Source organism: Zeus faber (assembly GCF_960531495.2).
Source record: "Zeus faber genome assembly, chromosome: 17".
NCBI classification, from domain to species: Eukaryota; Metazoa; Chordata; class Actinopteri; order Zeiformes; family Zeidae; genus Zeus; species Zeus faber.
Window position 1 is genome coordinate 31,336,736 of NC_137204.1, and position 11,423 is coordinate 31,348,158.

Consider the following 11,423-nt stretch of genomic DNA (forward strand, 5'->3'; position numbering starts at 1 on the left):
GGCCTTTGTTTTAATTCTGGTTCTAGTTCTGGCCATTGCTCGAGTCTAGTGCTAGTCAAGTGCTAGTCAAGTGCAGTTTATTGATATATCCCTCAATCACAGTCTCCACAGGCTTCGCAAACCCACATTTCACATAGCAATCAACAGCGCCCCGTGGTCTGAACGCTCATCCTAGAAAAAAGGAAGAAACCTTGAAAGGCCAGAGGGAGGAATCCCCCGTGCAGGATGACTAGGCTGCTTTGGATGCTGAGTGAATAACAATAATCTGACAAATCATAGGATATTGTATTTATATACGATGCAATGACACAGCTAAACAAAAAGTATTTGCTGGTGCCCAGCGGGAAGACGGACGCCTCCGGGGGTGCGGTCCTCATCGGGGGGTAGAACTGGAGTCCGGAGCTAGAATGCGCTGGAGCCTGCTGACTTCTTTTTAACTCTCAGAATCGCTAAAAGACCAGCATGTTGTGAGCATAAGGCTTCAGATTGGACATAAGGTACAATTAAGTCAGTGAGACAGGAAGGTGCTAGGCCATGTCATAGTTCATAGGTAAGTAGCAAACCTTAAAGTCACATCTAAGGCCAGTACAGACGAGTATATACAAGCAAAGTGCAGTATTGGGGTAATAAGGTCAAACTTCATAGTCCTGGTCAAGATTCTAGCTGCAGCATTTTGTGCTAACGGGAGCCTTTTAATACTGGACATGGGAAGGTCAGAGAGCAGCACATTACAATAATCTAAGTGGTATGTTACAGAACCATAAACTATAGTCTCTGCATCACTCATGGATAGAATGAGTCGTATCTTAGCGATATTGTGAAGATGAAAGAATGCAGTTCTGCTCATGATCTTAATGTGCAGTTGAAAAGACAGTGGGATCAAATATAACTCCATGTTTTACTGAGTTACTTTCGGTAATAGTGCAGTTATAAAAGTTCAGAGTTGTATCCTTAAACAGATTCCTGTGTCTGGCAGGACCAATAACCAGCATCTTAGTTTGAACAGTTAAGACAGCCACTGTTTCAATTCCAGCCGATTAAGCAGTAGGTTGTGAGCAACAGTATCAAAGGCAGCGCTGAGGTCGAGTAATAATTGGATTGATGATTTGTCGGTGTCCATTGCTAATAAAAGGTGATTAACCACTTTAGTGAGGGCAGTATCAGTGGAGTGGAGCCCCCGAACCCAGACTGGAATAATGCAAATAGTCCAGTCGTGGTCCCGTTCCCAGACCTGGTCCTAGTTGTAATCCTAGTTCTAGCCCTGGTCCTAGTTTAAATCCTTGTTCTCGTTCTAATCCTTGTTCTAGTCATGGTTCTAGTTGTAATCCTTGTTCTAGTTCTTATCCTTGTTCTAGTCCTGGTCCTAGTTCTAATCCTTGTTTTAGTCATGGTCCTGGTTCTAGTCCTTGCTCAAGTTCTAATCCTTGTTCTAGTCATGGTCCTTGTTCTCATCCTTGTTCTAGTCGTGGTCCTAGTTGTAATCCTTGATCTAGTTGTAATCCTTGTTCTAATCCCGGTCCTAGCTCTAATCCTTGTTCTAGTTGTGGTCCTGGTTCTAGTCTTGGTCCTAGTTGTAATCCTTGTTCTAGTCCTAATTCTTGTTCTAGTCCCGGTCCTTGTTGTAGTTATGGTCCTGGTCCTAGTAATGATTCTAGCCCTGGTCCTAGTTCTAATCTTTGTTCTATCTGTGGCCTTTGTTCTAGTCTTGGTCCTAGTTGTAATCCTTGTTCTAGTCCTGGTCTTAGTTGTAATCCTTGTTCAAGTCATGGTCCTTGCTCTTATCCTTGTTCTAGTCGTGGTCCTGGTCCTAACTGTAATCCCTGTTCTAGTTCCAATCCTTGTTCTAGTCCTGGTCCTAGTTCTTATCCTTGTTCTAGCCGTGGTCCTGGTCCTATTTGTAATCCTTGCTCTAGTTCTAATCCTTGTTCTAGTCCTGGTCCTAGTTGTAATCCTTGTTCAAGTCATGGTCCTTGCTCTTATCCTTGTTCTAGTCGTGGTCCTGGTCCTAACTGTAATCCTTGTTCTAGTCCTGGTTCTAGTTCTTATCCTTGTTCTAGTCATGGTCATGGTCAAGGTCCTAGTCCTGGTCCAAGTTGTAATCTTTGTTGTAGTTGTAATCCTTGTTCTAGTCATGGTCCTAATTCTAATCCTTGCTCTAGTTGTAATCCCCATTCCAGTCGTGGTCCTGGTCCTAGTTGTAATCCTTGTCCTAGTCCTGGTCCTGGTCCTTGTTCAGGAATCATCTCATTTGTAGATAAATCGCTTCAGTTACCAGACACCACAAGCAAAGCTTTGTATCAATCACTTTTATTGATTAACCACCAAACACATGTTGAATAGAAATAATCACTATGATAGAAATGTGACTTCGAAGCTGTTATTGATTAGTGGCAATAACCTGATCATTGATCAGTGTCATTGATTGTGTATTGACTTGGCCCAGCTGCACTCCCGGTTCTCCTTCCACTCCGAGTCTAGAGAGTCGTACACTTCCTGTTGGAGTAGAAATACTCACTGGTAGTACTTTCTCACACTCCTACTACCAAAACTAGTACATACTAGTTTAAACATCTACTAAAACCTCTATATAAGGGGAATCATAATTATATTTTTAGATGTGTGAATGGAACACTGTGTCCCCTTCCTCCAAATAAAACAAGTAAAAACACTAGTAGGGATGAGTATCCTTAGGATTTTAACGGTACTAATACTCTAGCAGATACTGCTTATCCAGCCGCTCCTTTTTTTATTTTTAAGTGAAAACTAAAGCAAATGAATAACAGAACATGGAGGGGGCGGTCGGGTGCAATCTGCATCCTGGTCTACTGGTGTGTGAGAGGTGGGCACAGCTCGCTCTCTCGCACCTTCTTCCAGATGGGGGCGTTGGCCTTCAGGGCGTCGATGCAGAACTGCACAGCCTCCTGGGCATCACGGCGATGGGGGGAGGAGATCGCTATGGCAACGCTGGCCCCGCCCACTGGCACCACACTGTCACCATGGAAACAAGTCAATCACTTTGATCCATTGTTAGTTATTAAACATGAATATTCCTGATTTTAAATTTCATGAAACAGAAAATGTTTTCACACTTTGATAACATCAATCATTATTTTAAAATAAAATGTATTTTGAGGTCTTATGAGCCCTTAGGTGTGTGTGTGTGTATATATATATATAATTCAATTAATAGACAATGAGACCAAGATTATATCATAAATACATATAAGTATATTTCCAACCACTTCCTGACATAATCTGTGTCCTAAAAGTTTTATTACGTTACGGGAATATCACAGGTTTTCCCCAGGGACTTTCAAGCATCTCCAGGACCTGGAAGAGCCATGAAGTAACTGACCCCAAGCGGTGGTGGATGCACACGTGCCGCACCATCGGCCATCTTGCTCGGATGGATCCAACCACTCTGTGAAGCTCGGATTGAACCATCGGCTCATACGCTTCGTACTCCAAGTGCAGCACGGGGCGATCAAGGAAGAGTGACCTGGTGGTTCCTAGAGAGACAGGGGGGGTTAGGGTAGAGCAGTCCACCCTGGTAGAGCAGTCTAACCATAACCCCCATAGAGTAGTCTAACCCTAACAGTGAAGTCTAACCTTGGTAGAGCAGTCTAACACCGGTAAAGCATTCTTACCGTAACCCCAATAGAGCAGTCTAACCATAACCCTCATAGAGTAGTCTTACCTTGGTAGAGCAGTCGAAACCCTAGTAGTGAAGTCTAACCCAAACCACAGAAAAGCAGTCTAACATTGGTAGAGCAGTCTATCACAGGTAGAGCAGTCTAAACCTGGTAGAGCAGTCCAACCATAACCCTAATAGAGCAGTCTAACCATAACCCTCATAGAGTAGTCTTACCTTGGTAGAGCAGTCTAACCTTGGTAGAGCAGTCTAACACCGGTAGAGCAGTCTAACCATAACCCTAATAGAGCAGTCTAACCCTAGCAGCCTAACCTTGGTAGAGCAGTCTATCACAGGTAGAGCAGTCTAAACCTGGTAGAGCAGTCCAACCATAACCCCAATAGAGCAGCCTAACCCTAATAGAACAGTCTAACCCTGTTTAAGAAGTCTAACCCAATCCCCAGTAAAGCAGTCTAACCCTAGTAGTCTAGCCTCAGTAGAGCAGTCTAACACCGGTAGAGCAGTCCAAGTCTAGCAGTCTAACCTTGGTAGAGCAGTCTATCATAGGTAGAGCAGTCTAAACCTGGTAGAGCAGTCCAACCATAACCACAATAGAGCAGCCTAACCCTAATAGAGCAATCTACCCCGGTAGAGCAGTCTAACCCTGTTTGAGAAGTCTAACCCAATCCCCAGTAAAGCAGTCTAACCCTAGTAGTCTAACCTCAGTAGAGCAGTCTAACACCGGTAGAGCAGTCCAAGTCTAGCAGTCTAACCTTGGTAGAGCAGTCTATCATAGGTAGAGCAGTCTAAACCTGGTAGAGCAGTCCAACCATAACCACAATAGAGCAGCCTAACCCTAATAGAACAGTCTAACCCTGTTTAAGAAGTCTAACCCAATCCCCAGTAAAGCAGTCTAACCCTAATAGAGCAATCTACCCCGGTAGAGCAGTCTAACCCTGTTTGAGAAGTCTAACCCAATCCCCAGTAAAGCAGTCTAACCTCAGTAGAGCAGTCTAACACCGGTAGAGCAGTCCAACCATAACCCTAATAGCGCAGTCTTACCATAACCCTAATAGTGCAGTCTAACCCAAATAGTGCAATCTAACCAGAAGAAAAGTCCAAGCCAAACCACATTAAAGCAGTCTAACCATAACGCTAATAGAGCAGTCTAACCTGGTAGAGCAGTGATGGTTGCTGATCAGGCTTCACCTTATTGATTGACCGACCAGCTCGTACCTACAAACATTGCAATGGCTCCACAGGAAGTGCAGGTGGCGCTGTTGTAAATTTCCTGTATGTTAAGCTCCGCCCCCGTCAGATGGATAACGTCCTGGTTGGGCTGCTCCGCCCCCTTTCCTGATGCCATGATGCTTTATAAGAACAAAATGGAATAAATTAATTTAATTCTTACGATGGAAAAAATATCATAAAATAATAAATATTATACTTATTTAAATCTTTCAAAAATATTACAATTCAATTCATTCTAATAAAACAAAAAATAGAATAAAAAATAAAATACAAAAATCTATGATATTGAATCAGATTAACCCTGATTAAATGTATTAATAATTACGATACAATTTTAAAATCCATATTATAATTGTCAATATATTTTTACATCATATAACGTGAAATATTTAAATATTCACCCGTTTTCTATGAAACGTATTAATCATTTGTCTGATTTGGTCTGAATAGAAAATCTACAAATAAAATAAATTCTAATAAAATCATTGTCATTGAACATTAAAAATATTGTATTTGAAGTCGATAGTGCTAATAGTTAAAGGGAACCTATTATGCTCATTTTAACACAAGTTAATAAAGGTCTCTGAGGTCCCCAAAACATGTCTTGGGTTTTTCCAAGAAAATCATCGGCAGTGATCTCCTACAACCGCGATGCACTCGTGGAAATAAAAATTTTCCTGAAAGAAAAACTTTGGGACTTTTTATCCGTGGATGCAGAGTGGCCGCCGGATATTTTACGCGCCAACGCTCTCAGCAACAACAGCAAGAACAACAACAATAACAATAATGGAAATGCTGTTCCGCGGGTGGGCCCACGAAGGACGCACTGTGGTAAACGAGGCAGCACACAGGTCAGAATGAGTACGCAACCTTACCGTCCACCCCTGCCAAGCATCCTTCTTGCCAACCTTCAGTCCCTGGAGAACAAGATTGATGATCTTCAAGCGAGGATTACATTCCAACGGGACACGAGAAACTGTTGCTTCCTCTCCCTGACGAAGACATGGTTGTGAACCAAGGGTGGAAATCCAAGGCTGGAGGCGTCTGCCTCATGATAAACAGCCACTGGTGTTACCCCAACAACATCAAGACTCTCTCCCGTTCCTGCTCGCCGAACTTGGAACAGCTGACCATCTCATGCCGTCCATTCTACCTCCCCTGGGAATTCAGTACGGTCATCATTACAGCAGTTTATATTCAACCGCAAGCAGACCCCGACACAGCACTATCGGACCTGTATGATGTGTTGTGTGGACTTCATAATAAAAATCCCGACGTGGCTGTGGTGGTGGCTGGGGACTTTTACAAGGCTAAGCCTAGAAAAGTTCTGCCTAATTTCTATCAACACATCACATGTGCCACCAGGGGAGATAGAATGTTGGACCACTGTTACACAGCTTACAAGACTGCCTCACTCCCTGCTTTAGGAAAATCAGATCACTCCGCGATTTCGCTGGTTCCTGTTCACACATGACTATGTGGCCAGGTCCAACTCCAACACCATCATCAAGTTTGCTGACGACACCGTCGTGGCCGGCCAGATCAATGACGGCGATGAGAAGGCCTACCGCGTGGAGGTGACTGACCTGTCACTTTGGTGCCAGGACAACAGCCTCCTCCTGAACGTCAGCAAAACTGAGGAGCTGATTGTGGACTTTAGGAGAGGATTACAACTGAGGACGCATGCGCCGTTGGTGATTAATGGGACTGTTGTCGACAAGGTGAGCAGCTTCAAGTACCTGGGAGTCCACATCACGGAGGATTAACATGGACTATACACACACAGACACTCTGGTGAGAAAGGCGAGGCAGCGTCTTTATCACCTCAGGCAGCTGAAGAAATTCAGGGTCTCGGTGAGGATCCTCAAGTCCTTCTACTTCTGGAGCAGTGGAGAGCATCCTGACAGGCAACATCACTGCCTGGTTTGGCAACTGTACTGCTCAGGACAGGCCGACCCTGCAGAGGGTGGTGCCTTCAACTGAACGTACCACTGGAACTACCCTTCCTCCTCCTGCAGGACTTATACACTAAGAGTTGTAGTAGCAGAGCTGCAGGATCATGAAGGATCCTCACCACCCCAACAACGGACTGTTTCAGCTGTTGCAGTCAAGCAGATGTGATACTCTCCTCAGATGTGATACTCTCCTCAGCTTCGGGCTCATGTTAAACATGTGCTCCACTACCCCACAGAGCTGGTCTGCACGTCTTCAGGAGCCAGGCGCTGATGCCGTCCGGACCTGCAGCCTTTCTCTCCTTCATCTTCCTGAGCTTGTTCCTCACCTGCATCGTAGTGAGCAACAGATTGGAGCAGGGGGCCTGAGTGGAGGATATGTATGGGAGGGGGGGGGGTTGTCTTTGGTAGGAGAAGCAGTGGAGGGTGGCTGTAAGCTGAGTATTGAAGGAAGGGGGGTGGGGCAGAGCACCTGGGGGTGCAGACAACGGAGGTAGCAGCAGAGGTGAATAGACCGGGGGAGGGGTAGATGACTGATCAAATCTATTGAAAAACAAGTTCAGATCATTCACCCACCTCTGATCCCCCACAGCCTGGGAGTCTGGTTCATTGTGGCCCGAGATGGTTTTGAGGCCCCTCCAGACTCCTCTGGTGTTCTTTTGCTGCAATTGGTCCTCCATCTTTTTTCTGTAATTGTCCTTCCCCTCTCTGATCTTCCTCCTCAGCTGCTTCTGTACCACCTTCAGCTCCTCCTTGTCTCCTGATTTATAGGCCCTTTTCTTCTCCTTAAGAAGAGCCTTTATATCAAGAGTAATCCCGGGTTTGCTGTTGGGAAAACACCATACAGTCCTGGTGGGTACAGTGTTTTCCACACAGAAGTTGATGTAATCTGTTATACAGTGAGTGAGACCGTCAATGTCCTCCCCATAAGGAGCACAGAGATCTTCCCACACAGCAGAGTCAAAGCAGTCCTGCAGAGCATCTTCAGTCTCTTAAGACCACCTTTTCACTGTGCGGGTCGCAGCTGGTTGCCTGAGCATGAGAGGTTTGTACACAGGCGGGAGTTGAACCAGGTTGTGATCTGATCTTCCGGGGGGGGGGGGTTATATGCCTTCTTGGTGTTGGCATATAATAAGTCCAGTGTTTTATTGTCCCTGTCGTGGCATGTCCCATACATATGCATATGTATGTGACAAATAAACCTCTTTAATCTTGAACCTATTATGCTCCATTTAACACCAGATAATAAAGGTCTCTGAGGTCCCCAGAACATGTCTTTGAAGGTTTTGCTGAAACAACCATTTTATTGCATTATTATTATTATGCATTCTAACATGCCTCTAGAACCCTCTTGTTCCAAAACAGGCTGTTTTTTGTGGATGGAGGCACCCACCCAATCCCTGAGTTCTGTGAGCCAATGGGGTTCAAGCACAAGTTCCGGGTTCTGTGAGCCAATGGGGTTTGAGCATGGGTTCTGGGTTCTGTTTGTATTTACTTTGTAACTTCACTGATTTCACCTATCATCCACTACAATGTTATGAGTGAGAAATAATCAATCCAGTTCTGAATCGTCATCATATTTACATCTACCGCCTCATTTCAAAGTTTGTTCCCACTTTGGTTTGCCGTGCTTCAGGCTTGTGGGAGACCCGGACAGCGCACCGGGACACGGCACGCAGGGTTTTCTATTCCACGTAAACTTGGGAAAATGAAATCAAATAAATTAATGAATAAATACATCTAAAAACCTTTGTAAACGGAGCGTTCAGAGCACACTAAAACCTTTGTAAACGGAGCGTCAGAGCATTTAATTCACAGAGATGACTGTCATTAGTGGACCTCATTATCTGACACTTTGACCACATCTAATCAACATCATAATGTAACATTATATATATGACAGGAAATAAGGAGGGGAGAAAATGTCCCTTTAAAAAGTATTGAACTCATTGTTTAAAATATTATTAGTAATTCTAATTATTATTGAAATATAAATACATGTTTATCCTCCGCTGATGTGGCGATCACAGCAACCTCGTCACCGTCACGAGGATGACGCTGTGGTTGCCGGGGGGCAACGTACTGCTGGCGCACCGCCAAGACCACCCGCCCCTGCAGGAGAGAGAGACTGGGCGAGAGACATGGACAGGAGGCGAGAGAGAGAGACACAGACACAGCAGGTGAGAGACAGGAGTCGAGAGAGACCGTGTGAGAGAGAGAGAGAGAGAGCGAGAGAGAGACAAGAGGTGAGAGAGAGGGAGAGAGAAAGACAGGGAGAGAGAGACAGAGAGAGAGAGAGAGAGAAGACGGAGGGAGAGAGAGAGAGAGAGAGAGAGAGAGAGAGAGAGAGAGAGAGAGAGAGAGAGAGAGAGAGAGAGAGAGAGGGGAGAGAGAAAGACAGGGAGAGGGAGAGAGAGAGAGAGAGAGAGAGAGAGAGAGAGAGAGAGAGAGAGAGAGAGGGAGAGAGAAAGACAGGGAGAGAGAGACAGAGAGAGAGAGAGAGAGAAAGACAGGGAGAGAGAGAGAGACAGAGAGAGAGAGAGAGAGAGAAAAGGAGAGAGAGAGAGAGAGAGTAGAGAGAGAGAGAGAGAGAGAGAGAGAGAGAGAGAGAGAGAGAGAGAGAGAGAGAGAGAGAGAGCGAGAGAGAGACAAGAGGTGAGAGAGAGGGGAGAGAGAAAGACAGGGAGAGAGAGACAGAGAGAGAAAGAGAAAGACAGGGAGAGGGAGAGAGAGAGAGAGAGAGAGAGGTGTTGCTGTGGATACCGGGGGTGGAGCCTGACAATCTCCTCCCAGAGTGCACTGCTGCTGGTCGTCGTCGGCAACGCCACGACCTCTGACCTCACACCAGCAAGCTCCGAACTTTGAGCGAAATAGAGGAGGATGACCTGACGGAGGGAGATAACACAACCATACCATCCATTCCTTTATTACTCCATCCATCCACTCATCCCTATATTATTCTATCCGTTCATTTATTAATCTGTTAATTTATCACGTTATTTATTCAATGTATACATCTGTCTATCAACTCAATTCCCATTTACTTTCTTTAACTACACTCTTTTTTAACAGTCTTTCCTCTCTCTCCCTGTCTCTCTGGCTCCCTGCCTCCGTTTCTCTGTATCTCCCTCTCTCCCCCGCCCCCTCTCTCCATTTTAAATAAAAACTCACCTGCGCCGACATGAATCGCGGAAAATTATCTTGAAATTAATAAATATTTTATTTTTATTTCATTTAGTTTTAAACTCTTCAAACTTTCACCAAACAGAGAAGACAATCCGCCATCATGGATTTATAAACTTCCGGGTTGTTCCGCGGGCTGTGAATTGATGTGACGTCATGGTTTAACCCGGTCTGAAACATGTCTTCTGATTGGCTGAGGAGGACACCGCCCCCTGTCAGCTGCTCGTTATGTGGCGGTGAAGAAATATTCATAAGTTACAATAATTTTTAAGAATCCAACGGAAAAGTCTGATGGAATAATACGATTACCATGGAAATGAACATTGTTTTCGAAAATGTTTTTATATATTTAATAACTTTATTCATACCCGGAGGGAAATTGCAGCATCCCAGCGCCTCAAAGCATCACAGGTTACACAGGTTAGATAAGCAATAAACAAACAAAAATTAATGGCAATTAAAATACAAAAAAATAACAATGGAAATATTTGGAAAACTTGGAAAATATACAATCAACATAACAGTTAAGTTATTAACTTCAACTAGTAACTGTTATCAACATAACAGTTAAGTTATTAACTTCAACTAGTAACTGTTATCAACATAACAGTTAAGTTATTACACATTGGCCTGGAGCCAATGTGTAATTTGACCCTTGGGCCAAGTTTGATGTTTGTTTGTATTTATTATTGAACACATTCTATTGACACCCCAGAGAGAACAGTAGCTGCATACAAACAAAAAATACAAGCCAGAAAATGTACATTTATACACCGACATAGTATACTCGCAGTCATAATAGTTCATTTAGTGTTTACTGTATACATGTATGCATTTGTAAAGAAAAGACAAAAAAAAGACAGCAACATGTCAACACTTTGACAATAGAACAAAATGTAAACTTAAAGAAAGTGAAAATAATAGTACTTTTCAAAAGTACAGGAACTTTGGGGCGAGGCTTGCGGCGCTGGACATTTCTGATTGATGGAGTACTCCCAACACGATGCATTCTGTAGTACTCGCATATCGTAAACACACAAAATGCCAAAATGTCATCTACAATAACATTGTTCAAGTTCAAGAGATTATTTGTCACATACATATACTGATTTACTTGATACTTCAACTTCTGACCGTTCTTGTCGTGCTTCATTTGTAAATCAGGAGGTGCTGTCCCTGTTACACAGGTCTTTTTGTTTCATTCAATTAGGAAAATAAACGGGAGCAGAGACGTGTGGGGATCACTCTGATGGGAGAGCCACGCCTTGTTCCTGACCTTGAAGAAGTAAAATGTGTTTGTTTGTTTACGCACACGTCGTGAGGGGTTAGGACAATCTATTCACATAGAGATTTGGTGGTTAATCTTCATTCTTTGTGCACCGTTACATTAGAACAGCTGAAGTGAG

The 11,423-nt window shown here is 44.0% G+C and overlaps 1 protein-coding gene across 1 annotated transcript; it reads right to left on the reverse strand.

Annotated features, from left to right (window-relative positions):
• Positions 1 to 2,106: 2,106 nt before the first annotated feature.
• On the reverse strand, positions 2,107 to 7,825 carry LOC307243441 (molybdopterin synthase catalytic subunit). Its single transcript, XM_080018254.1, has 5 exons — positions 7,411 to 7,825; positions 4,868 to 5,001; positions 3,356 to 3,509; positions 2,865 to 2,988; positions 2,107 to 2,493 (listed from the first exon to the last, which is right to left on the reverse strand). Exons 1-5 carry the CDS (start codon positions 7,512 to 7,514, stop codon positions 2,416 to 2,418), a joined length of 594 nt encoding a protein of 197 aa, XP_079874380.1. The 5' UTR covers positions 7,515 to 7,825; the 3' UTR covers positions 2,107 to 2,415.
• Between the last annotated feature and the right edge of the window lie 3,598 nt (positions 7,826 to 11,423).